The sequence below is a fragment of the Cyrtonyx montezumae genome, unplaced genomic scaffold (assembly GCF_038088225.1).
Source record: "Cyrtonyx montezumae isolate F1298 unplaced genomic scaffold, pur_monq_1.0 scaffold_18, whole genome shotgun sequence".
Classification (NCBI taxonomy): domain Eukaryota; kingdom Metazoa; phylum Chordata; class Aves; order Galliformes; family Odontophoridae; genus Cyrtonyx; species Cyrtonyx montezumae.
In genome coordinates, this window is record NW_027071914.1 from 15,981,949 (window position 1) to 16,009,695 (window position 27,747).

The 27,747-nt window shown below is 49.8% G+C and overlaps 1 protein-coding gene across 4 annotated transcripts in view; it reads right to left on the reverse strand.

Annotated features, from left to right (window-relative positions):
- FNIP1 (folliculin interacting protein 1) overlaps positions 1-27,682 on the reverse strand; it is a 54,830-nt gene extending 27,148 nt beyond the window's left edge. For 2 of the 4 annotated variants that reach the window (XM_065734860.1, XM_065734856.1), the window contains exons 1-2: positions 27,534-27,682; positions 4,108-4,234 (exon numbers count right to left, since the gene is read on the reverse strand). In XM_065734860.1, coding sequence (XP_065590932.1) covers positions 4,108-4,234; positions 27,534-27,622 — 216 coding nt within the window. In that variant the 5' untranslated portion in view covers positions 27,623-27,682. Of the gene's footprint in view, positions 1-4,107; positions 4,235-6,870; positions 6,895-10,599; positions 10,766-27,533 lie in introns of those variants that run through there. The other 2 variants (XM_065734858.1, XM_065734859.1) reach the window with 2 other exon arrangements.
- Positions 27,683-27,747: the final 65 nt, after the last annotated feature.

The following is a 27,747-nucleotide window of genomic DNA, read 5'->3' on the forward strand; positions in this document are numbered from 1 at the left end:
CTTCCTCTGGGCTCTTCTTTTCACTGAGGAAATCATTCTGCTTCCTACAGCCAACCAACACCTTTCTGCAGTCCCCAGCAATAAATGCTTCCTTGTCACGGACAACACAAAAGGAAGACAAGCAGTTAACCCAGACAGCTAGAAACTGAACTCACTCGGTTGGAGGCAAAGCTTCCCTCCCAGTTTCTCCCCTTTCCTCCCCCTTCTCCCTTGCAGCACCATCCCTGTGCAGCCCAGCTGGCCTCTGCACCGTGAATATGACATAACTGCACAGAGAGCAGCACTGTGGTGCAGCACAAGAGCAGTCTTCACAAAGGTTAGAGCAAACCGGTGTCAGGGTTGGGAAACCAAGCACTGAGGCAAGGTCAGGAAACGCAGAGAGAAGGCTCAGAGCTCAGGGCTGGCTCGGCCGCTCGAGGCCTGCACCCTGAAAGCAAACAGGAGCTGCGCGTCACACTTGGGCTGCCGTGCAGAGCTTGGGGAGTACCTGTGCTCACACACACCGGGGCTGGAACACTGCCTTACATCGCCGTGCAGGTGGGCCCGGCTGAGCCCTGTGCTGCCAGAAGGAGCAGAGCAACGAGACCAGCTGCCAGAGCACAGGCACAGCGCTTCACCTGCACAGCAAAACATGCCGTCCCTCCGGACACAAGGCTGTGAGGAGGAAGGAGCTCTGAAGTAATTGCTGAGGGGACACAGCGGATCTGACCCAGTGCTCTGCTACGCACCGGGCTGAGCAACTCCACGGGACATACGTGTCTGCGGGTGGGCTGAGGCTGTTCAGCAAAGGCGTCAGCAATGGCCACCTCTGCCACACGCACAGCTGCCACACGAAGGCCTGTCCTGAGACACCTACTCATGATCCAGTGTCAAAGGGCCAATGGGATACCCTGACCCTGTGAAGCAGAGACAGCTGCTGAGGCACTGCACCACTGCAGCCGTCCCCTGAAAAGGCAGAGAAGAACCTCTTCTGCTTAGCACCAAAAAAGGTATAGGGCTCAAAAAGGGGAATCTCAGCCTCCCTCACACACGCCCAGTGCCCACAGCTGCCGGCAGTGGCAATGTGCACAGCCCTCGGCCAACATCCCCGGTGCCAAGTCCCCAGGCTGCCTCGCAGAGCTTAACTCTGTCAGGACCTGGGGCACACGTCACTCCCTGCAGTGCACAAAGCACGGGCACCCGTGGGTCAGTGTCCTCAAAACAGGAACGTGCAGGCAACGAGCCCGCTGGGAAGCACTGAATCCACTATTCAATGTCCAGTCCTCAAGTCCTGGGAAGCAGGACATTTCATCCACGATATGTAGAGTTTAGAACTAAAATTCAGCAAAATGACAACCTTTCAGCACTATTAAATATTGCTATTGCAATACTAGAAGTGTCTCAGCAGCTTTCTGTCCACCTCTGCACAAAAAGTTATCCCAAAATTCCTGTTTACCTGATATTTAGTGTTACTGAAGACAAGAAGCTGATTTCATATCCAGTCCTTATCTGTGTTATAATCACATGCCCATCACAGATAACATGAACCCAGAATGCTTTACTGAGCAAAACCTCGCTTGGTATGAGCACAAGCTCTGCAGTTTTACTCCACAAAATGTTGAAGCCTCCTGTTTCAGGCCTTTATACTTTTGTCTCTGGAAAGTTTGCTCTAATGCTCCTTGAATTTTATAACCATACCTTCCCTTATGAAATTCACATGACAGAGCCATGTTCAGCCTTGGTCCTCTGCACACAACTCCTGACGTGCACTGAGCTTAGATACACAAAACACCGAATATAGCCAGGTGTACCTGATGATGCTGCAGGCATACAACTCAAACCAAAATGGCTTTCAGACAATCGTTACGCATCTTGGAAACAACAGAAAACAGGAATTGAAGAGCACCATCAAGCAAAATGGCTCTGCACGTGGCTGGGTGCACTTGGCTGGATGCACAACCAGCAGCCCAGGCTACTGCTGGGCACCTCACGAACTTCCTCTTGATGCTCTTGTAAATGCAGAGGTAAAAACCACGTAAGGAACTGAGGGCAGGGGGAGAAGATGCAGAAAGTGCTGGCCTTTGTGAGGCTGTTAACAGATAGCCTTTCACGAGGGAGAGCACCCAGCCCACACACGTCTTGCTGCAAAAGGGCAAGAGTGCCTTGGAATGTGCTTAGTGCCAAGATCTGGCTCTGTATAGGCAGCGTGTGTCTTTGCGAATGAAAATCATGATAAAGAACAAGAAAAATAAACAGTGCAATCCCTTGAAAACGGCCAGGCTGCTAACTGCACAAGCCTGTACCCAGCATGCAAGAAGCTGAGCCCAGGACTCTGGTGCACGTTCTCACTTGAGTAATGTTTCTGCTTCTGCAGTGTTTCAAGAATAAAGTTTTGCCTGACATGACACTGCATGAGTGCTGCAGAAGACAGGCACCAAGGCAAGCAAATATTTTCAATATATTATCTTTAAAAGGCTTTTAATGACACACACACAGAGAAGTCCATCAACTTACCACAGATAGGTGAAGTACATTTCAAAAACACATTTTCATTTTGCAGTGACAGTGAATACAGCTTATTCCCATCCCTCCTTCACTCCGTGAAGAAAATAAAGAGTGGAATGGCACAGTATTAGTTATACTGTTAGTTAGTGCCAGTTTTACTGTTCCATACCACTCCCCATGGAATGCTTTGGAACAGCACTGGCTTAATTATCAGTTGTTTGTTCTGTTGCTACTGAGCTGCCAGAGTCAACTGTCTTTGTGAAATAAACCAAAACAATGAAGTGTGCAATCTTGCTATAAAAGCAGAGATCTATCTGAAAGAGGCTTTCAAGAAATCAATTGAAATAAGGCAAGAGGGTTCATACCATGCAAGTGTTGTTCACAGTAATGAAGAAATAGTAATAAGCAAAGCCAGCAATTCATCCCAATAAATCTCTTTAAAGATCTTGTTTTTCAAAAGCCGTTTTCCTGCCAGGAAGAATAGGAACTTACACGTGAATAAAGCTCTTCCAAGAAGTAAAATTTAAAAAGGGGCTTGTGCTCCATTCAACATTTGTTAAATTTGCTTCACCTGATCTATTCTCAAACTAGGAAATGGGATCTTGATTCACAGCCCCAGGTGTGCTAGCAGAGGCAATGGGCAGCCTGGAAGTTGGCGCCTGATGGCACAGATGGGGCTCCCAGAGGTTAGGAGGCGTGGAAGGATGAAGCATTCAGGATGCTGATGGGAAGCATCAGGCTGGCAGCACTCAGCAAAGGGCTGGGGGTGTTCACAAAGCTGGGTGAACCTTCTGGCTGTGTTCCGACACGCAACATGAAAGCCAGGCCTTGCAGGTAACACTTTCTTTTGTGTACTCCTGCTTGTGGAACTGAGTAGGTCCTAGGGGTAAAAGCAGCTGCGATCAGAAATTTCAGTTGACACAGTGCTTTCTGCTTGCATAACTTAAAATGCTTGGCAAATGTTTGCAGAGATGGTGAAACGGAAGTTCAAAGCAGTGAAGTTGTCCAACTTCACACAACCACTTACAATAGTGCTGTGGCTAGAAATTAATCTTCTGGCCAGAGTCCTTAGAAGGAAGCATCCTCATCTGACTGCATCCATTACAGTTTCAATTAATAGATTACCATGCAGACTATGCCAGAAAAAAAAAAAGTTTTCAAGTAACTTTGTGTGAAAGAGCTGTCAGCAAAGAGTGGAAACAACAGCTGGCAAAGGCCAACCAACCAGGACATGAGAGGACAGGGACTAGGAGGACTTTCTGACTCAGAAAGCAGATCCCGCTGCAGAAAGCATCCGTGTCATAAAAGGCTGTCAATAAACATCAGTGTGCCCTGCCTCGGCCTCCCAGCACTGCCAGCTGCAGCCCTGGGGGGGGAAATCATGCTCTCTGAAAGGGCAGAAAGTAGAAGAGCTCACAACTAAAAAGATCGCCATGGCACTTAAGACTGCTAAGAGTGAAGTCACTGAAGCCTGAATAATTTGCAGCTTCACAGGCATTTAAAAATAGCTCTGCATGTCACCGAAGTTTAAATGTTCACGTGGCTAAAACAGAACTTCTGTGCTTTATCAACCTTACGTTGAAAGCTACAGAACATAGCCATGTAAATGAGCACAATACTCACCGACACAGAAACATCCTCTATTTTCCTTTTAGCACTGGAGTCAAACAAGACATTCCGTCCTCTCCTCTCGCAGTCCTGGTACACAATCAGTCGGATCTGACTTGGGTCGAACTCTGGCAAAGGCCAGCTGTAATTAAAACACAGAACACCAGAAGGATCAATTACCACAGCTCTTTCATACACTCTTCTTTCTGCATTATCTCTATATCCAACCTTATTAAAACAGAAAATCCAACAAATGCAGTGTCATTTCATCAAGCCCTTTGATCCTGTAGCCAGAATTTTGCCTTTCTGAATTTTGTTCCTTGTAAATAGCTAAATTACAGAGGACAGCAGTCCAGCATAGCCATTATACAATGATATGCACAGCATTTCTGGCTCTTGTGCTCTACCTCGTGATATTTCATGCTTCCTTCTAGATCCAGGTTCTTGAAATCAGCCATGGAAGAACTCAGCTTTTGTGTTTAAAAACAAAAGAGGGTCCCACAGCACTGCAATTTACAACTCAAAAGAAATAAATGCGTATGGACATATTCACATTGGCTTCTCCTCCAAGTAGTGAAAAATCACATGGGCATTAATACATACGTCATGATGCGAGGAACAGGCAACCACAGCCAGCGTGGACCTGGCTACACACAGGTCTTTGCTACCTTCAGACTCAGGGATAATCTCCATTAAGCCGTGTGGCTGTGACCACGCTGCTGCCTGAGTCAGCAGGAGCCCACAGCTCCCACTGCCTGCTTCCCCAGCACCACGTGCTGCAGAGGAGCCGTGTCCACAGAGGCAGCAGGAATCTCCTCTGCTGGTTCTGAGCCATTTCCTAGATCAAGCGTAATTCTATCATCCCTCTCCTTGGCTCGCAGCAGGCAGCACCAGCACGGAACACCGAGACACGAGGGTGAGGAGCTGGAATTTTCCAGCCACTAGTGAAGGATACTGGCTCCCAGGCTGTGAGAAGGACCGCGGGACTGCAGCAGAAGGACTCCCACTAATGAGTACACGGACTGCTGTCTTGGAATTCTATGCCCCAAGACTACAGTAAATTTTACTCTTCTCTGTCCTTCCAGCTCACCAGGCAAAGCCTTACACCATCAGTTTTTCAGACTGTCCAATACAAACCCAACAGCTCTCAAGACTACCAGAACTACAGGATCACCGAATCCTTCAGGTTGGAAAAGACCTCTGAGATCCCCAAGCTCAACCCCAGCCCGCCCCACTATGCCCACGGACCATGTCCCCAAGTGCCACATCTTCACGGTCTGGGAACACCCCCAGGGACGGTGACTGCCCCAAGGGCTGGGCAGCTGTGCCAGCACCTGACTGCTCTTCTGGAGGAGAAATTTTCCCCAATATCCAACCTGAACCTGCCCTGGTGCAACATGAGGCTCTGATCTCTCATCCCAATGTGATGAGATGTGACACACAGAATGACACAGCTCCTGGAGAGAGGAAACCCATTTCCTAACCTCTTCAGCTGTAGCAACAGAAGAGAGAAAAAGAAAAAAAACCAGAACCTGCAGAGGAGATGGTGTGCAACAAATGTCAAAAGCAACTTGTTACAAGAGAAAAGCTTGAGCAACTTGAAATGAAATAGCCCCTGTCCAGCTCTGGAGGCAAGGAGCCTCAACGCCTCTGTGCTGGGGAACCCAGAGCACACGAACAGCTGACCACGGTCTGAGTGAATTCTGCACCAAAAGCCAAGCACGGTGACACACAAGAGCAGAGCTTACACTCAGCACCTTCTCCAGAGCCCTATCTTGCTTTTCAGAAAACGTTAAGAAACCCAAATTGGTGCATACATGAGCAGCTCCCTGTGAGCCTGCATCCAGCTGCAGATGGACCGTCCTCCCAGGGAAGACATCTCCCTGCACTGAAGTGACATTAACGGAGGTCTGGAGACTCTTTCTGAGATGGACTGCTGGGGTTCAGTACAGAAGCAGTTTGGGGCAGCAACAAGGAACTGCTTGCCATAAAGGTACTATCACTCGCTCCACCGCTGCCGCACGTCTCAGTGCCCGCCACGCTCAGACAAAAGCACCTCTTCCATTACCTCGTGCTTCTGATATTTGACTTTGAAATTACTGGCAAAGAAGGGCAGGAGCTGTTCCAGATCTGAGGAAAGTCTACTTATAAAAAGCTCCAAGAGCAGATTACACACTAAGAGGAGAGAAAGCTAAATATAAAACCCTTGCTGTATTCGGAAACATATTTGATCAAGGTAACAAGAGCTTGTTTACTTCTCAGCTTCTTCACATGACATTTTAACTTTCTCTAGACAAGTATTTAGCTGATATTTTAAATCACCATTTGTGATAATTCCAAATAAGCGCTATCTCTGTTTACGTAATACAGTCCTCAAGCACAGTTCAGCCTCACAGAAACATTCCCTGGCAATAATGGGCCGCTTCCCAAAGCAGCAGGAGCACGGAGGGAGCTGGGGGAAAGTTCATTTGGACAGACAGTAAACAGAGGAGGGCTGGCACCCCGGCTCGCCCCGCCAGCTCGCAGCCAGGCAGCTTCCTTCGGAGGAGATGGAGCTCTGCACGGCTTCACTCTTGCTGTTAGCAGCTGGAAAGGAGCACCAGGTTGGGTGTCTGGATGGATTATCCCCAGAAACGTACCAATTCCTGCACGGGATACGCAGGGCACCGTCTCAAAACAAACAGAATGGGGCAAAACTCCAGCACTGCTCATCAGCCGGATGAAAACTGACCTAGATCTTCCAAATATAATTTGTTGTGTTTATAAATGGAAACTAACTTTGACATTTAGCTGATGTTTTCTCGAGATGTAGAATCCAGCGTTCTAGTAACGTTAATGTCAGGAGAGCCTCCACCTCCAGCACCATTCTGCAGATGAGAGTTGTTCTTACAAGGGGCCCTTCCTTCACGGCCCATCTGCTGTGGGCTGATCCTTTGGAACTGACTGTGTTAAATAAATCACACTCTTTCCACCAGTGGAAGCGTTCACGCCTTTGCCACGAAGTTAGTGCTGTGAGTTTGTGTGCGGAGCAAGGGCAGGAGGGAGAAACAAACTGTTACAGCCCCTCCACCAAACAAATACTAATTCCTAAGAACAAGATATCCCAGGACAAGATGCACCGGGTGCAAGCAAAGGGCCTGGCTCTGTTTTCTGCATGCCCTCCCTTTGTTTTTTGCACACACTGATAGGACTGATAGGTCTCAGAAGGTGGGCAGGGAACTGCTGGGAGCAGCGGGGGCTGCCTGCACTCTGGGGCTTCGCAGCCGAGCTCCCCGGCTCTCCCAGAAGGCTGCAAGCCAACAGAGGGAGTCTGGCTGCAAACTGCTGTAATCAAATCATATACATAGCTAAAATGGATCATAATAATTTGGAAAGGAACATCAGTTCAAGCATCAGTCCCTCCGGACACAGATCCAGCACAGGAGCAGCTGGGTACACGCAACTGGCGGAGCACGGGCTGGATATCTTAAAGTACATTCACACTTACTACCACTGCTGCTCAGCTCTCATCTCTCTCTTACCTCACTTTGCTCTCCTGCCTTTTTACCAGGAATACTTGCACTTCTTGCACTTCGGATCCATTAAATGCCCTGCAGCATCTCTGAGTTGCACAGCAATCCAGAACTCCCCAGCTCCCTCCAAGGATGGGCTTTCCTATGCACCCAGAGCTTGGAATTCATTACATTTCTCAGCAAGAAGCAACTGAATGGCTTTAAACTGATATTACTGCACTCCAGGCAAGTTCTCATAGATGAAAGAAAAGGAGCAGAAATATAAGGTTTTCCCCTGTAATGGAAAAGGAAAGCACTCCTTCCTCCTTGTTTCCATTACAACATGTATGGCACTTCTTCCCTCCTTTAAGCCTGTCGTTTAAAACCACGTTTCCTCCTAAGTCTTCACTTTTAAAACAAGTTCATATTAACACAACTTAAGCAGTGTCTTACTAATTTACACGGGTATTTTAGAAGGCTATGAAGAGAGCAATTGAAGCAAACCGACCAAAACATTAATCAGACAGGAACTGTACCAGAGTGTGCTAAAAAGTAAGGCTGCTCCAAACAAGAACAGGGCTAGGCTGAAACTATCCATCAAACCATTGTTTTCCTACATCATGTTACCCACAGTTATAAACCCTGCCTGGTGATGAATCACTTCCAACTATTTTTAAATGTATCTACGCAAACGATATTTATAGTTGATGCTAGCTTATCTGTTCTGCATGTTCTTCATGTTAGCACCTTTTTACAATGCCGATAGCACAGCCGTGCGGGGCACACAGCAGGTCCACCTCGAGTGTGCCTCTGAAGGAAGCACCAAGTGCCACAGCAATAGCAAAGCACTCACACAGGAGAAAAACTCCTTTCACTGCTCCCAGGTGAGCATCCAAAGAAAGGAACGGGGATCCCCAGGGCTCAGCTGGAGCACCTGCACTCGTCGTTTCTTGTGGCTGCTGGTGCTCAGACCCAGCCAGCTTCTACATAAGCATCCTTGTCTTGAAGAGCTTACGCTGTAGACAGGAGTCTGTTCCAACACGTGCCCTGGGATATTTCAGACACAGATTATCTGCGAGCTCCACACAGACTTACGCTCAAGCAGAAGCTTGCTCACTTGTACAGCCTGACTGTGCATAGGAACCTGCTGTGCTACAGGGAAGGGTGAATGGAAGTGGAGGGCTAACAGCCCTCGTCCAGCCCGGATCACACAACTCTCACCTGAATTATCTTTCCCAAGGGACTCCCCTCTCCTGTCCAAATTGCTCTGCACATTTCTAATACCTATTGCTGGATTTTTTCCTTTAGGCTTTGAAAAGATACCACAAAAGTTGAGTCTATAGGACACACAGAGAGGGTATTCTACAGAATGTAATGCCTTCTTGCTGCAGTTCAGTAATTCACTTTCCATTTGGCCATCACCAGGCACAGCCAGTTGTGTACATCTTTCTGAAAGAGCACAACTTAAATTGGAGCCAATGAACAGTGATGTATATCAACGATGCTTCCAGCTTTGAAAAACCATCCATTAGCAGTCTTGCATGGGCAGGGTACTTTTTAATAACTTTAATCATAATTTTTTAATAATAACACTTGACATAGAAAGTACATTATCAGGCTTCAAGAGATCAGGATGATCCAGACCACACTGTTCACAGCTGGTATATTCAGCGTTGAGGTCCCACACTGGAGCAGGAAGGAGATACCTAAGCTAGAGAAGCCATGGGGCCTATACTTAGAAAAAAATTTGCAAGAGGATGGTCTTGATGGGAGCTGGGGTCACCACGGGGCTCTGCAATGTGCAGTGGCCTGCTGATGGTGCAGGGAACAGCAGTGTTAGTGACCTGACAGGGCCACAGTGTGGGGCCATGGTGGGGGCTGCAGGGACACTGCCCTCTGTCGCTGTCACCTCCACAGAAGGATCTGTCCCCAGGTGGTCTGGAGGAGCAGCTCACAACAAGGGCTTTTCTAGGGGTTAGCACAAGGAAATAATGCTTCTATGGAGGAAAAAACTAATTCCAAGCCTCCACTCTGTCATTTCTTGAAGGAGGGTGATGTCCCTCAGGTCTACAGGCACTGCAGAGGTCAGCTCTGTGCTCCATCTATAAATCTGTCTCATTTATTTACCAGCTTTGCAATCCTCAACATGAATAGCAGCACTGCTTGAGATCCAGGAAACTCCTGCCACTTGTGCTCAGCACACGCTGTGCACAGGCACAGCCAGCCTGGCAGATATTTCACACTCGGTATAATAAACTTGGACCTAAACAGCAATTGGCTTCTGCCCTCCTTGGCTCTGCCCAATTCTTTAACTGTATACAAAGCTGACTTCAGTTTGTTTTCATTTTTTTCTCTCCCTCTCCTAAGTCACCCAGCTCTCGTTAGGACACCCAGCTTGTACTCTGTGTTTGTCTAATACACGAGCCAGATGCTCCCCCACCAGCAAAGAGCTGTCGTGCACACAGGCTGGGTGCCGTGCACACAGGCAGCACAGAGCACAGGCTGAGCGTGGCACTGAACAAGGAGGTTTTGTTAGAGCCGTGTGACACGGTGAGTAACTCTGCAATTCACGCGGCTGCAGAACTAACAATTAATAGTGGGAACTCCGTGTAATAGATTTGGGATCCCTTGACGCATGTCATTTCACAAAGCACCTGTTTTGCTTCCATGTCTGCATGCAAACATCCATATGTATGGCAGAGCAGCTCCGTGCTCTTCCCGAGTGCCTCTTGTTAAAAGCAGCAGCTCCTTCCAGTTAGACCCACCAGCCCTAAGCGTTATGAGTCACCTCATTCAAGTCAACCCCGCTCCCCTCGGCAAAATCACAGCAGACGGGGACCAGTTCGGGGGGAAAAGGGATCACCCCGGTGCTGTTCAGCATGTGACTGCGGGTAGGACCGTGAAAAAAGGATCTCCGGCAGCCTCGTTTCTCCAGAACAGACCGCCATCAATCACAGTGAAGATATTAAACGCTCAAACAATTAAAATAAGCTCGAGAACCGCGCAGCGATCGTACCTGGGAAGCATCTTTGTCCCCGGAGCGGCTCCACTTTCCCAAATCCCTACAAACTCCCGTTGCCGCCCGGCTGCCAACTCAGGTTAATAATAGCAGTGAGCCATATTCATCCGAAGCCACAAGACTGTCAGGTGACACACCGAGAGGGCTGAATTTAACTCAAACAAAGGGCTCTCCACGCCGCGCCGCACACGCTTAATCCCCGCGGCCGCCTCGCAGCGCCCGGCGGAGCCTGGGGCGGGCATCGCGTGGAGCCGGGGACACGGGGTGGGGGGGGGGCCGGCAGAGCAGAGCCGAGCCGAGCCGAGCCGAGCCGAGCAGGGCTAAGCAGAGCTGAGCTGAGCAGCCACCCTTTCCGCCCCCCCCGGGCTGCCGCACCGCCCCGATCGCGCTCCGCCGGCGGCAGCGCAAAGCCCCGCGGCCGCTGCTGCTGCTCCGGAGGGATGCACGGCGCTGGGGCGGCACGCGTGCGTTAAGGACGGGAGAAGGGAAGCGCGGCTCCGGGAAGGAAGGGCGAGCAGCTGGTGGCTGCGGGAAGCGCCCGGAGCAGCGCTGCCCCGCGGGGAAGGAAGGCTGCCTGCCCGCCTGCCGCTGCTCCGTGCGTGTCGTCCCAGCCCGCCCGCGGAGGGATGCGATAAAGGAACGGGGCATCCAAAAGAGCGACGCGCATTGAAGTCGTCAGCTCTTCTCGCAACCGAAAGCGGGGGGGAACCGCTCGCACTGGGCGTGTGGTATGGGCGAAGATCAACAGATGGACAAAGGCAGGAGCACTGTAGCTCCCATTTCCCCTTTTCTTCCAGCATCTGAGGCCCTGGAAGTTTCACCAACGCTTCCAAAGCTGCAGGAGGTCCGTTTGCCATCTCCCATTGCTCTGCAGCCCACAGCACAGAGCTCAAGGCTGCACAACCCCTCTGTCCCACAGCAGATGGGACACACCATCCCAAGCTCCAACCCCAGCAGCTCTGACACCTCTGGGTGCTGCTGACCCCAGGGAACACTGAGTTCCCCTGCATCGAGTCAGGGAGAAATCCAGAACCCATGGTCACAGCTCCTGCCACTGCCTTGTGCATGAAAGTGGTAGCTTTAAGTCTAGTGCAAATGTTAGGACACAAAAGCAGTAAAACTCAGATGCAAATGCTCACTTGGTTCCAAATCCAGCAGAAAGAGCTTCTGTGACCACGGATCATTGACATGAGCCCGACCCCACAAGGCCCTGCGTCCCAGGCTTGGCTTTCCATATGCAAGCAGCATGGGGGAATTCAATGCAGCTACTCACAGCAACAATGAAGCATGCCCTACACCAGACCTCACCTCTGAAGCTGCACATGGAGCCCTGGGACAGACGAGCAGCACCTGACCCTGCTCCCTTCCCAACAATGAGCCCTAAATCCAAACCCCCACACCTGTGTGGCAAAGGCATCCCTCCCAAAAGGCCAATGCTGGCAAAGTGACCTTTTCCTTAGGGATGCAATGGGGAGAAGTTCAGTGTGATGCATTATGTAAACATTTATTTACAGGAGTAGAGGCTAAAGTTTCCATTTTACCTCCAGGTAACCTGATGCACGCAGAAGACAAGTGCTTTGAAAGCAGACCCAGCCCCCACCAAACAACTGCCTAAGAAAAATTACTGGAAGGAATTCCTGCTCCCATGGGCACTCGCAGTGAGGCAGCACACAGCGTGGAGAGGGTACAGCTGCTCAGCACCAGGGTGACAGAGCTCTGGTGTGGGGACAGGGACTTCTTACATGGGCAAAGAGAGATGGGACAACAGGGGGTGGCTTAAAGCTAAGAGAGGGGAAACTGAGGTCAGATGCAAAGAGAAAATCCTCCCCTCAGAGAGTGGTGAGGTGCCAGCAGTGCCAGGAGCTGTGCTGCCCCATCCCTGGAGGAGCCCGAGGCCAAGGATGGGTGCTGGGCAGCCTGAGCTGGGGGTGGGCAGCCCATGCAGGGTGGGGCTGGGGGCTCCACCTGGCAGCGTTTGACTTTAGCAGGGCATATGATACCCACTTGCTCTTTGAAAAGGGCTCTGTCTTTTCCTTTTTTTTTTTTTTTCAAATGTGCAAATTAGAACTTGGGTAACAAAGCTGACTGATGCTTTTTTTTTTCTTCTTTTTCTCAAAAAACAGCAAATATTAACAAGGTGTTTGTTTGTTTGTTTTCAAAATAAAAGGTGATCAGAATCTCCTTTCTTAGCCCATCATCTTTTGGAGAGCCCAGGAGGCGTCCCAGCATCCCACCTGCACCGCTTCAGTGATGGATTCAGCACAGCAGAGCTCAGTGCCACATGGGGCTGTGTTTCCTCATCAAACCATAAGCCCTCACCTTCAAAAAAGCACCAAAAAAAAAAGAGTTCCTCTCTTTGCTCTATCCACAGGCATTACCAAGACCTTCACACTACAGCAAAGGCACAGATGCAACTTCTGGGGATAAATCATTCCACTTTACACTGAGCAGGCAACAGTTTGCTCCGACCACAGGCTGAAAAGTAATGAAATGATTCCTTTTTGTTGTCTGCTGCTCTCAGCCCGTCTCCTAAGGAAGGCTTCCCTCACACTTGTTGCAGAAACACACAACAAAGAGCCAGCAGCTAAGCCCAGCAATGTTTATTGCTTACTAATGCACAAAGATGGGAGCTGGAAGCCACACCAGACAACAAGAGAGAAAACCAATTAGGATTTCATTTGCAATGCGACTAGAAATTCTTGGATACCATCTCTCTACAAAATATTTGCCTGAGTGGAATTACCACGGAGCTAGACTTGACAAAAATGTGCTTTCTGTGCATTTTTGCGTCCCTGCAAGGAAAAATATTCCACTGAATTCCTCAGTGCTGGAGAGGGAGAGCGGCCGGCATGGAGGCACAGGGCTCAGCGTGCGGCCGCAGCCACGTACCTGGGCACAACACACACACACACACACACACAGCCTGGCATTGCACCATCATTTTGTGAGTCGTGACAAAAGATGCTTCCAACGAAAGCAACCGTCAAAAGTCAAAACCTGCTGCGCGGTTAAGCTACGGGAACACGGGTGCTTGCTTGGTATCGCACTTCCAGTCGAGATCCACTCTAAATGAGATGCCAAACAAACCTCCATAGCACCAACTGGTACTGCAGAACAACGGGGCATTTTCCCTGTGCTGAACAGCTCTGTGATTGTGTGCCCGCTGCTGCGCGGGGCGGCACTGTCTTTTTGCTGTGGCTGTTAAAGCGTAAAGAGTTCGGCGTTGTGTGCGTGTGCCGAGTGAGAAGCTGGGGAGAAAACAGATGAAATACGGATTTCTTCTGATACACACAAATAGCTGTTGGAAATAACGTCCTGAAATGGCACAGAATTACCCAGCCCAGCAGGGGAGGGCTGCGCAGGGAAGCACAGTATCGCTCAGGTTGGAAAAGACCTCTGAGATGCCCAGAATTCAGGCATTGAATTCTCTGTGTTTATCTTCTGCTTGAAGCCTTCAGGGCTCCTGTTTTCCTGCTCTTCCCAGCAGTCGACAGCTCTACAGCAGCTCTACACCCCCAAAAAGAGCAGCACGGAGCATAAACAAATTACTGAAGTACTCCAGCTACGCCTGACACACCACGTGATTTCTGCACCAGCAGCATAAACACATCACAGGGACTGATTCTTTTTCTTTAAAATCATGGACGTATCAAGAAATAAATAACGTCTGAGGGGCTGAAAAGCTAGAGTGCAACCCGCTGCTCGTCGATGGCGTGCACCCAGGGCCTCCCTGCAGGATGCTGTGCCCCCAGAGCCTGCAGGTCAGGATGACCCCTGGTGGATGGAACATCCTGATAATATCACACTGCGGACACCGGACCCACAGCTCGGTGCCACCGCTGCCATAAGGTCCCTCTGGCCCCAGTGGGAGCCCGCTGCTGTCAGGGTGCAGGCTGCCATCCCGTAATACTCGTGTTGTGAGCTTCATAAGGGAAAAATGCGGCCCTGGTGGAGACAGCAACACAGCTGGAGCAGGCAGCGTGGGCCGGAGCGCTCCTTGGCTGTGCTCCACGGCTGTGTAATTGATTAAGGTGGCTGTGCTTGTGACTGAGTGATAATTGAGAGCCCAATAAACCTCCAGGTAAGTGTTTGCCATTCAGATATGGAAAAACAAACAGACAATCGTTACAGACCCTTTGCTTCGTGCTGCAAACAAAAGAGTTACAGCCAATACTAAAAACTTCAAGAATCCTCATGGTCAAAACAGGACAGCTTACTGCCTTGGCCACGGTGTGACCCCAGCACCAGAAGGACACAGAGTGTTGGAGGGGGTCCAGGGGAGGCTAGGAGGATGCTCAGAGGCTGGGCCATTCAATGACTCACATCTTTGGTTAAGTTATCAGGAGTGTCAAATGTGCAAGAACCACAGCTTCAAGCTCTCGGCTAAGTCATCCCCAGCACAAACCCCAGTCAGTCACACTTCTCAGAAACTGCATCCAGTACTTCCAAGCCTTCCCTTTCCCTTACGCCAGGTCTCATTTATCTGCACAGACAGCACTGCTTTGTCTGAGGTCTACGTGATCTGTTTTTCCCAAAAGAAAGAAAGAGAAAAAGCTGCAGCTGCTCAGGGTTTCTCGGTGAAGGAGGAAGCCAGATGTAAGCAGTTATTCTCCACGGATTCACAAGGATCAGTGCATGAGCAGCATTTTACTCTGTCCCTCATGTGACTGTTTAATTAGGTGTTGATTCACTCAGTCATGAGACACAAGGAAGCAGGGCTGCAAGCCCTCACGTCAAAGGAAAAGCAATGCCTGTTCTGCCAGTTTCTGTATTAGCAAAGTACAAAGGGGACATCAAGTTCTGAAAAGCAAAACTCATGTTTCCTCGCCCACGAGCCAAACCATCAAACCACTTCAACCTTTCCATACAAAAAAAGGAAAATACAGCTCTGGAGGTGTCCCGTCCAGATCTGTTCTGCCTGGGAGCAGGCCGGGCACCCTGCTGCAGGCCAGCCTGCTGCTTTGCCTTCTTGTTTCTTCACTACAACACCAGCAGTTTTGCTACAGCTTTATTCCTGGGTGTAACAGGATTGCTTCTTCCCGAAGAGCTTTTCTGTTACGGGGTCCAGTTGCCGTAGCAACAGCCTCTAAAATATATATATATACACCCAAGAAACGTTCAGCACACGGTAATCCCATTTTGCAAGCTCTGTATATTTGTAATAGGGAAAGCTGGAGGACATTGATACGTACTCGGTCCAGCTGAAGCTGAATGTGAGGGTCATGCCCGAGCACCGCTGTCAGCCCAAAGCCCGCTGTGTGCACTGCGTCCCAGCTCGCTGTGTTACACCATGTTCCCAGCAAAGGCCGCCCTTAAACCTACTGCCACTACACTGCACGAATGCCAGAAGCTTTCTACCTGAACAACCCTGCATTAAACCTCTGTCACATTTCAAATGCTGTGTTCGGTGCCTCACCCACAGCTGTGTAGATCTTGCTAAAAAAGAAAATGAAATTTAGACTGTGGATCAGCAGCTTATGTAGAACACGTGCCCAATGAGCACGAGAGCGGCTTCGTCGGGGCAATGAAAGCACTTGCACACATCGAGGAAAGTACATGGCTGAAGGAGAGCACTGACTCAGCCCGACTGCCCCCTCACATTTCACCCAAACCCCATCTCGGTGACACGAGATCAGCAGCAAACCACAGATGGAGGACGACTGGATAAAAAAACCTAACAAGCAAACAGGTGAGGGATGGAAACCCAGCCTAAGGGACACACCACGACCCACATGTGATGCCCTGCAGCCTGCCTGCACCCCCAGCTCCAGCTTACAGCCCCAGCTTTCCCCCTTCCAGCTCCTGTGAACGTGGTAGGAGCCCGAAGACAGCTGCTTGGAGCCTGAGGAGCCTCGACTGCTCAGTTCTCCGAGGCAGGAGTCACGCTGCTCAATTGTTTTCCAAATTAAGTGTGCAAAGGTGACCTGAAACTATTTCAGGTAGATCTATATAGAGCAGGCACTAAAGGCACTGCCTGGCTTTGCTTTTATGTAACTCATAAGGACATGAGGACAAATAAAAAGCAGATGCTTGAGCAAGCCATGCATACAACTTCATTAGTGTTAGCAAAATAATATGCCCTGCCAGAAGAAGACCAGCCTGGCTCCTGACCCACGTGCATGAGGACAGGAAGGTTTGGCTCCCTGGGCAGGAGAGTGCTCCCACGTGTGCTCTGCTGCCAGCCAGCCATGCTCCCTCTGGTTCTGAAGCTGCTGCTCAGTCACCGAGCTCCAGGTCCTCTGTGGGGTCTGTGACCAGGTGCACACTGTGCACTACACTATTCTGGTGCACTTTCTCTTTTTTAGGTCTCACTGCTTGCTCGAAGTCATCAGTTTTTAAGGACACCAGGAATGGAAAAGATGGCACGGGACTGGTCGTTGCCCTGTGATTTTTAAAGAAAAAAGAAAAGAAGGAAAGCAAGGGGAATTGCAATCTCTAGCACACCAGGAGGACGGACCAGCTCCGGGCTGCGCAGGTACACCACCTGCCTTGCTGTCAGTTACTGCTGCTCAGGAGGAACACGGCAGCTACGGAAATGCCAACCCATACGGGATCCTCTGTTCAGCTGGAAGGAAAGTTACAAAGACAAATCCTTCACATGAAGGGTCTGAAGCATTTAGGGAAGATAGATCACATACATAAAACAACTTTCACGCTTTTTTAGACAGCATTATTCAAAAAAGATATAAGGTGTAATGTGCACGACCAAGCGGACAAGTTTTTATCAGGACGTTCTTCTAGAGTAAAAATCACAAAAGAAGAATTCACATGAGATTCCAGTGCTATTTATCCCAAACCCATAATCCAAAGCTAATCCAGATCCAGTCTCTACAGGTCAGTATTATACAAAAATAGACGTGAATGTCAAACACTCAGAGCAAGAGAGGAGCGTGGCCAGAATGGGCTTTGCACAACATATCTGAAGGAATCACGCTGTTGTTCCAATCTACTTTTGAAAGGCATTCAGTGGATCTTTTGTCCCTCGCATGTGATCCTTGCAGTTGGTTGGGGTCAATGAAGAGCCCAACAGGAGTGTGCTGTAACAGCACTGGGTTGGTGCCTGCTGCCTTCAACTCCTAATTACACCACGCACAAGGCCGCAGTGAAAGACTATTCCAAGAACTCATCCGCTTTGAAACAGATTACAAGACCAAAAAGAACAAAAATAAAAGGACCTGAAAAGTTACCCTGTGACAAGAACTTTAAAAACTAAGTAAACCTGGCACACCTGAGGCAAGACTGATATCCGGCATCAGTCAGCTGAGCAGCCAACCTCCAAACAAACTAACTGCTTTTAAAGGTGTCTGCAATCAATCTGACAGCATGATTTGGTGTGTGTCCTATTTAGCAGTTATGCGTGTGCTAGAAGTACTTTCATTATTAGTTATACCTTTCATGAGGAAGGGCATCTGAAGTGATGCCTTTAATAGGTTCCTATGGGAAAGAACTTTGAAGTATTTAAAGCCCTTCAGCACGTAACTGTGCATCCGAGGGGCTTTTCCACTGCAGGACAGCTGGACTGGCCAAGCCTTATAAATTCCACTTGACAGATCCATGCCAGCTCTGAGCATCTTTAGGAAGCAGCCCCTGCACATACACCTAGCTTTCCTCACTCTTAAATCTTGGTTTGTGATAAAGGAATTGCAGGTCCAGATCCACGTGCTCTCCTGGCTATTGGCACTGAAACCCAGCCCAAACACACACCTTCCTTATCACGGGATCCTGCTGGAACACACACTCCAAGCCAGCTCAGGGTCAACAGAAACACCTGATGAAACCCACATTGTTCCACAGGGAGAGGTTGGACTTTATCAAGACGTATGCTTGAGTGCACATTCATGAAGCCCTGTTCTGGCAGCTGCAGTGCCTTAGAGCAGAACACCAGACACTGGTGGGGCAGCACAGCTGGCCAGATGTGGCTGCAGGGCCCCAGCTCTCCTTGGGAGACTCTCCCCCCCCAAAGAGCTGCAGCTTGATGAGCTCCAACTCAGCATCAGCACCTGCATCTTCTGCAGCTCACACCCCACAGCCTACCATGAACAAATTCCATCTATTCTTCTCTCTTGTTCCTCTGGCATGGCACAGTCACTTTGCTCTCCCACTTACAAGCATTTTCTTGCCTCATCCTTTTTCTCCGTATTCAGGCTGTCCAGATGAGCATGTGTAAGATGTGGGAACCAGAAGGAACGCAGCACTGCGGGCACCCTGCTGCAAGCCAGTAACTGCACCATGTGAAGCTATTTATTCTGCTGCATCAACAGGAAAGGAAGGTCACGTGCTGGACAGCAATAGCTGTCAGTGCCACCGGGATGTTTCAGAATAGGTTGTTGCTTTGTTGTTTGGTTGGTTTTGTTGGTTTTTTTTTTTGGAAAGGAGCTGTTGGCACAGCAATTGCTCTCTTGGCTCTCCCTTTCTCTTCTCCCTTCTCATGCTAGTGCGTGTCATTTGGAATGACAGCAGTGACCCAAACAGGATGCGCCCTGCTGCTGGTGGCAGAGCGATAGGGGATGGGGCAGCACCCAGGGGGAACTGTCAGGGAGCACAGGCAGCACTGAGGGCCTCAAGCAGCACAGGGCAAAAGAAAAACAAAAAAAAAATGGAAGAGAAAGAGAGCTGAACTTTAACCCTTTTACTCTTCTGCACGTGCGAAGACTCGTCCTGAAGCAGAAGACCAAACAACAGGGCAAGAGAGAACATCACCCCGTAACGTGCATGCACCGAAGCACAGCAGCTACACACACACAGGCAGCTCCTTGCTCTCCAGGATCTCCTCTTCCAGCTCTGAGCTCCCTGCTGCCAAGCCCCAGGCTGTGCCACCAAAAGCCTTTGCACCTCACAGAGACATGGCAAAGCTCAGGGCACTCAGTGCACTATAGGAATGGGTCATTTTGTGTTTAATCTCCATTTGTTTCTCCTTTTAAAAACCGTAAATAGAAACAGCCTCTTGACAAACAAACTCCCTATTCTCTGCACACTTTTACCTCTGACCTCTCTGTCCCTGATGGGATGAGAACAACCGCCTTTCATGAATTTATCATTATCATTTTCAATTACACGTGCTTTGGAGAAAAAGAGGACATGGTTCACAATGAGTGTCCCTCGTGTGACAGAAGGCGTGCACAGTTAACCCTCCGTGCCGTCAGTACAACAATTTCCTTTCCTACCAAGAAAGTAATTTCCAGTAACTCGTAGCAACTGAAATATCTTTAAGCACTGAAAAGAAAAAAAAAAACACTAAAAAAACCTCAACCACCCTTTTCTGTCTGACTATTTCAGCTTTATGTTGGGGCACAGGCTGCCTTAGCATAGGAAGGCAGTCAGCACTGTGATGCATTTCTTTACCTCTGTCTTTAAGGGGTAAATGCCATTATTCCTCCTGTAGGAACAAGAAAATTCTGGCAGAAATATTCCCCCACAGATCTCGATGTTCAGATAATGTCATTCAATGAGAATGAGCTCCTGGGAAGGAAAGAGCGCTCGCCCCGTGATCTGCAGCTGATGTTCCCTGCACAACCACACGCAGTTTATCATCTCTATCTGCTTTCCACTAACACCTGAACTAACACCATTTTTCTACCAATTTCCACTATCAGATTGCACGGACGGGATTCGATAAACCATTCAGCAGATGTCTCCAAACGGAATGAATGTTTTCTAGGTAGGTCATCATGGGGGGCACCACGGCCAATGAGCTACACTAAAATAAAATCTCACTCCTGTCTGCTCATTGGCGTGTTAGCTAACTGCTCACACGTGCTTCCTTCTCACTTACCCTCCTCTCTACATCACCATTACCCAAATCACAGCAAGCCAAGTGCCAGACCCGTGACCTTTGGAGGCCTGTTTGCTCCTAAGGAGGAATGCCCATCAGGCCTGAGAAATAGGGGTTTGTAGTGGTCCGTGTGTATTTTAGTTTGAGCTAGCAAGCACAATAACACAGCAGAGTGGAGATTTTGCTATTCCTCTGATACCCCTGCATAAAGCCAGTTCTCCAAGGCTTGGATAGAACCAACAAAAGCCGTTCCTGTGCACCATGCCCAAACACAGCACTTCACTGCCAAAGCGGAGAAGGACGCAGGAATTCGGGCAAAGACACCGCACCAGCTCACGCAGGCACGGAGCCAGCATCTTCAGTCAGGGCTGAACCGAGCTCCAAGTTTCTTCATTTATCAACTAAAACAGATGGCAGACAACCGCAGCTTGGCTCCTCTTTCTTTCCAGCTCTATACTGCACAAACTAAAGTTTACATTTTGTGTTTTGCTGACGGCTGAACCAAAGGAGCGGCACCGCCAGCAGAACACACGAGCTGGGTGCACATCAACCAGCACGCTGGATCGTAACGCTGCCGACCCTGAAGGAAACACAACTGCTTCTGTGATGGATTTTACTCATTTCAGGTCAGAATCGCTGCTGAGGTTACCCAGGCTGCCTCCACCAAGGCATCAGGTAAGGCTGTAACATAAAGAGCTTTTACATGCACTCCAGCTACCCCTGAGGTGACAAACACTCCGTACTCGTGGACATGCCACACACACACAGTTAATATTCCATATGCAGTCCGTGTAGTATTTTGTGCTGCAGTCTGCATGCTCAAACAAGTTTCTCTGTAGAGCATTGTACTCTGAATAATGATATCTACAGAAGCTATCAGTTTCAGAAAAGAAAAAGGTTGAACTTCTTACGCAAACGTGCAGAATTATCTCAAGGAAAAGCTCCAGTTGGGGACCAAACAGCAGCACAGTGCCACAAAAATAAAGAAATTCTTTTTGATACGAAGACTACATAGTAATTGGTCACGCTTCCCCCCAGCACAACACACTGGGGCATGTATTTTTAGAAATAAAATGCAGTCATCCTGTGCATTTGCTGTGCAACTGAGCTCTGCATTTTTCCTAATGTTACTCACCAACATGTGATCCTGCAGACGTTCTGCTCCAGATGCAGCAATGGAACACAGCCCCTGCACACGAAACCGCCGTGTGCGTTCCTCTGCGTGCAAACTGCACGCCTCTCCAGGGGTCACCTCTTGCATTCAGCCACAGTGACAGCAGGCTCCAAGTCACACTGCAGCAGGTCACCACGGAGCAGAAGCTTGAACTTGTCCAAGCTGTCTCTACCAGCAGATGCTAACTCTGAGGTGGGCATGCAGCAAAGGATAATCCTTTTTGAAAGCACACGAAGGGAAACTCATCGGTCAACCAAAGGAGCTGATGGTTCCCAGAGAGCAAGGTCTGCAACTTGTGTCAGCTAAAAGCACTGTCAGTGCCCAGAAGGCAACTGGGGGGATAGCTTCAGAAAGGAGGAAGGTCTTGCAGCGGCCAAACTGGTGCAGACAACTCCTCACGGCCCTGCAGCCTTGTCTAGAGGATGGAAAACACAGCACCTGTAAGTCTGCAGAAACACCTTCAGACAACATTTGCCAAGGCTAGGCTCCTGCAAATGCAAAGGAGCATTTTTATTCTTCCTCCACACACAGGAACCAGGATGAGAAGCTCCCACCATGCAGATGAAGGCCAGCTCCCATGGCTCCAGCTGAGGCAGGCAGCAGGGCACAGCTTGCTCCCTGTTGGATCAGGCCCATCCAGGAGGACAGCAGACCTGGTGAGCCAAGGAAAGCTCAAAGCAGAACCAAAGGGTTCACTCAGCAGCTGGTGAGATCCCCACCAGTCCTGCAGAGATTCCTGAGCACGGTACAAGGCCACATTCTCAGTTGTGAGCTGACTGTGACTCGGTCTTTTTTCTCCCTTGGGATGACGGAGGCCCAGCAGCGATCCCAGCAGTGACAGCACCCCACAGCCTCCCCCAGAACCTCCTCTAGAGGAAGGAGCTGAAGCTGGAAGGGGAACAGAGCAGACCTGGAAGCAGAGCAGCACACAGACCACAGACCTCTGGCCACTGTGGGGCTGGGAAGTGGCACAGGGCAGGTGAGGCCATGGGCATACTGTCATGTCCTGACCTCGGGTCCCCTCCAGGGCCACAGCACCTCCACGTGAGGCACTGCTTGCAGCCCCAGAACCACCAAAGCTTTGGCTGTGCCCGGAGCAGCTCACAGAGTTCTCTGCAAGCTTCTGCTTCCACAACAGAACTTCACTTCCAGCACTGGAAGGTATGCAAAAGCTCAGATGACAGGAAATGCAGAACAGAATTTGGCAAGAAGAAGCACTTTGGAAAACAGCGTTATATTTCAAAATACAGGCCAGGGTCATCATGGCAAGACAGAAATCTGACAAGAAACCAGGATTTATTAAAAGCGTGCTGTACTCAAGCAAATTAATACAACCAAGAAGCCAAAGACACTTCCAGAGATACTACAGAAATTGTGGATTAAAAACAAAACAAAACAAAAAAAACCCCACAATGTAAAGGGGCATTAAAGGGCAGAAAAGGGCCAAATACAAACACCAGAATTTTATTTTATTTTTTTTTAGGATTTAAATAGTCTTAAACTTGACAGGACAAAAACTTTTCAAATTCACCAGATACCTGGAAATGAAGTCAAGCTGGAGCTTCTGCAGCACACATCCAGCTAAGGCTGGTTTTGAAGGTGTTAAGACTTCGAGGTGGCAAAATTCCAGCAATCTAACAACCACTGGCAAAACATTTGCAGAAGCAAACAAACACGAGAAAGCAGCGTATCATTAATCACAGGCACTGGCCAGGCTGGCTGCTGTGGGACAACCCAAAAAAGCCTCGTGAGGTGCTGTTAGGGCAAGAAATCTGCTGTGCAGGGTGATGTGGCTGCTGGGAGGTGCGATCTCCTGGGCTCAGGCAGGCTGTGGATGGATACACAGAAGCCTCTGATGTGATGGAGCAGGGCATCCTGCGTGCTGAAGCAGGTTAATGTCATGTGAGCCTGGCAGAGGCTTCACCAGCCCGACTGTCCAAGCTCTCTCTGAGAATTTGGGTCTGATGATACCACAGTGTTGAGATACTGACAGGTCTGAATTCCTCCAATAAAGCCACACTTAAAAAGGGAAAGCAGCACAGCAGTCTCTGCTGGTTACCCCTGCTCTCAGCACAGGAAGAACAGAATCCACAGCACTCATGTCATCAGTGATGGCCACCTTCAGGAACAAAGGGAAAACTTACCAAAAAGTTCTGTGGTTAAAACTTCACCTGGAAAATGAACGTGAAGACAACTGTCACGTTCCTCCTTGACTTAACTCCAAAGTCCCTCAGAAAACCCCCATAACATGGTATTAAATGCCTCCACATCCCTTTCAGTTTAGATCAAGCTTGAAGAAATTAGCTCCACACCACTTAAACACCACTTGAAGTCTGACACAGAAAAACAGAAAGAGCTTGGGCTGACGGGGGATCCCTGACTGGATGTATTTCAGGAAACACTACGTCGCAGCCAGCTTGAGACCTTGGGAACCTGGCAAACCACTCTCAGTAGAGGACAGCACCCATAACAGAGAGACCCCAGAAAGCACAGGTCCGGAATGGCTGGAAATTGCCCTCCCCGTGTATAAGGAAAAGAACATTTATTTTTACCCATGTCCTCCCACTTGGAAAGCTGTGCAGAAATACCCAGAGAACCAAAGCAAGCCCCTAAAGGAAGAACGTGCCCAACGATACTTCGTGCTGTCAGTAAGACCCGAAACTGGAAGGGGTTCTTTCAGGCTTGAACAACCACCACACAGCTGCACCTCTACAACAGGTGCTTTATCAAGAGCAAAACAGTTTGCAAACATCAGTGGAATGCCCCTTGGGGTGGGAAGGCTCTTCAGAGCTCTCTAGATTAGAAAAAAAAAGGCAAGTTTGTATTGAGCTTCAGTGTCAAAAGCACTTCTAATTAATAATCCCTCTAGCTAAGTGGGAGGGATGTCTAGAGATAAAACAGAACAAGCGTTTCAACTTCATACCTGAGATGGAAAGAAACAGTTCCTCCCCACGGCCAACCCAAAGCTGCAGTCCAGAGCTCAGTGTGAAGGCACAGTGCTGCTGCCCTCGTTATGCCATCTCAATGCACAAAATCTCACGCCACAAAAATTCTGTTACAGTCCCTCCACTGGAAAGACACGCGCGCATTTAACAAGTTAAGAAGCAACATAACAACAAAGTCATAAAGCCTGAGAGCTGCTGGCACTGTACTGAGCTTTGGGCTCATCCTCCCAAGCATGGTTCGAATGCTCAAAGCTGTGGTGCTTTAGGAGCTCCCTCCTCTCCAAAGCACTCAAGTGTGCCCGTGAAAAGCCAAAAAGGAAATCCTACTTTGTAACTGCAGCCTTCCAGCACAAATGCAGAGGAGTACTTTGTGTTCGCATGCAATGCTGGGCAGAACCTGTGGCTGTTTAAGGGAGCTCTGGTGGGACTGCTTCCAGAAGGTGATGAGAAGATTTTGTAGCGAGGTTCATGGGATGGCTGTTTAAAATGTATACAGGTTTGAGACACTTGCACAGCTCACGATTCAGCAGCAGCCACTTCGCCTGTTTTTGCGACGGGAATGCTCTGATTCTGAAACTCTAGAAAGCCACACACACCGGCAACGCCACGTCCCCGGTGACAGCAGGAGCGCACGGCTGACAAGGGCTGGGCTCAGCTCGCCCTGCCTCCTGCCACCAGCAGGCCACCACCACATGCACAGCATGGTCAAGGATCCTATTTATAGCAGAGTTACCCTAGAGGAAAATCCACTCACGTGAGTATTATTTGCAGCAGACAGCTGGTTCTCGACACCTTAGAGCTTAAGGGTCATCTCTGCTCGGGAATACTTGCAGGTGTTTCTTGTAAATATATTTTACTCCTAAAGCACAGAATGTTTATGCTCTTGGTACGGACACTCAGCTGCACAGGGAGAGTCCAGTCTGAGCAACTGCTGAGTGTCCCCAAGTAAGATGAAGGGTTAAAATATCGATACGCAGTGGATCCTAAGGCTGCTACTCATACACGGGGAGGGGGGAAACAAACTGGGACATCAGCAAACACTTTACAGCTGCTGACTTACTGGGCACCCCTGGAAGGCACAGCCTCTCCACGCCTGCTCCTGAAGTGCTGCTGGACTCAGCCTCAACCTGTCACATCCCAACAGGAGACAAAAGGATTCTGAGCATGAAAAGGAAAAGTAAGAAGGAAAAGTTTTTCAGAAGAAAAAGGTAATTTCTGTTATCTTTGAAACGATGTGAGCTTAGATAAGTGGAACTTAGGCCTTGGTAAATGCTCACAGTAAGCCTGAGTGAAAGGCAGAATATGTTCACAGGCCAAAAAAAAAAAAAAAAAAGCATCATAATCATCATAAAACGTTTTGCTATATGGATGTCACTGCCAGAGTAGCCAGGCTTTTCCCTCTCCTTATCAACCCCTGAATATATCAACGGAATTTATATAATGTTTAAGTTTTTTTTTTCTATGCAACTTCTCAGTTAGGAGGACCAAAGCAAAGGCAACCAACAGTAACAGCATGCAGGATATGTGGAAAACGTTTCATCATTGAGAATCTAAACTAACCGTAACATACCAATACATAAAGATACACTCGTATCACTGCACGTGATGAGACTGATGCCCTCAGGTCTACTGAAAACACAGAAGCAGACAAGAAACCCAGAGCACTGCTCTCCAGGCTCTAAAACCCAACTATCATCAACAGCAGGCTTTATTTTGTGCATTCCCCATAAGTTTCACCAGTAACCGATAGGGCCATATGCAACCAGGATTAACTCCAGACTCATCCCCAACCGGAAAACACAAGAAGCCATTAAGGCAACGAGCCTACAGGGCACCAAAATACAGCACATGGCTCTTGCAAGTACAGCCCGGTCCTACACCTCAGCCATCAGCACCAGAAGAACAACTGCACATCCAGCAGCAGCTGCTCGATGCTTCCCATGACACAGTGAAGCAGCACTATGTGAGTGGAGGAGGGCAGAGCAGACAGCGTGACATATCCTCTTCAAAATCCACATCCAGTTCGGCATGCTGTGTTGAGAAGGGAGAAGAGCCACCTCCCTGCAGATTGCTTTTGCTTTGTAAAGCACAGACGTGATCCCCATGCTCTGCCCGGGGTTTGCATGGCAGCTGTGCAGCTTGTTGCCAGGCTCTGTACAAACTCATCGTTACCAGAGGTCTCATTAGGGTGGGAAAGTGTGGCAACGGCACAGCCCTGGTGTCCCTTCCCCAGCAAGGGGCTGGATCCCAGCGATAATACATTATACGGACATCATTAAGAAGCTTTGCCTCCTACAAAATACATTTTAAAGGAGCCTCCATCACAGCCAGCAGAGCTTAAGTGTGGGAGCAGCATCTCCGTGCTGACCACGCAAGGATGGACCCACCGACATCCTGCAGCAGAAGCACTACGAAACGACACACCGGCTGCAGGAAACGCGTCCCCACGCGCGCTCAGCACCACGCTGTGTCCCCCTCCCAGGGCCGAGCACCCCCCGCCCCCAGCCCTGCAGCACAGTCAGAGCAGCGGGCACCAGCAGCGCCTCAACGAGCGCACAACTTCCCCGGCTCAAGCTGCAAAACATCGGCACTTTAAGACTGCCTCGCAGGGCCACGCACGGCCCCGCGTGGCACCGGGTCCCGCGTGGGGCACTGCCCCCGGGTCCGGGTCCGCCCCGCACACCGCCCCACTTCGCCCCCCACCTCCGCAGCACCGTCGCGGTTCAGATCGTGACAAATTTCCCCGGTAACCCTACACCTCTCCTGGCTCCGGCTTCGCGTTTTCCCCTCCTTTTGCTGCACGTTTTTAAGGTCGCTCCAGCGGCATGGCGCCGGCCTCCCTCAAACCCAATCCTCCCCCCCCCCTCCCACCCCCGACCCCGAGCATCCCCTGAGGGAGCGCGCGGAGCCCCGCGGGGATCGGGGCCGCCGAGAGGGGCAGCGCGGCGGCGGCGGATGGCGGACGCGGGGAACGGGCACCGCCGGAGCTCGGGGCGGGGGGAGGAGGAGGAGGAGGAAGGCGGCCCCGGCCCGGTTTTACCTGAAGACGCAGTCGTCTCTCGCGTCCCTGGCCGGGGAGGTGAGGCCGTGCTTCTTGTTGAAGAGCTTCTGGAACAGGGTGGGCGGCATCTTGGGGCGCCGGGCTCCGCCGTCCCCGCGCCGCGGTTAGTTCCGCCCGCCCGACTCCATTCGGTGTCACAGTCATATGACAAAAATTAGTCACTCGGCGCTGCCAGAAGGGGAGGGCCGGCGGG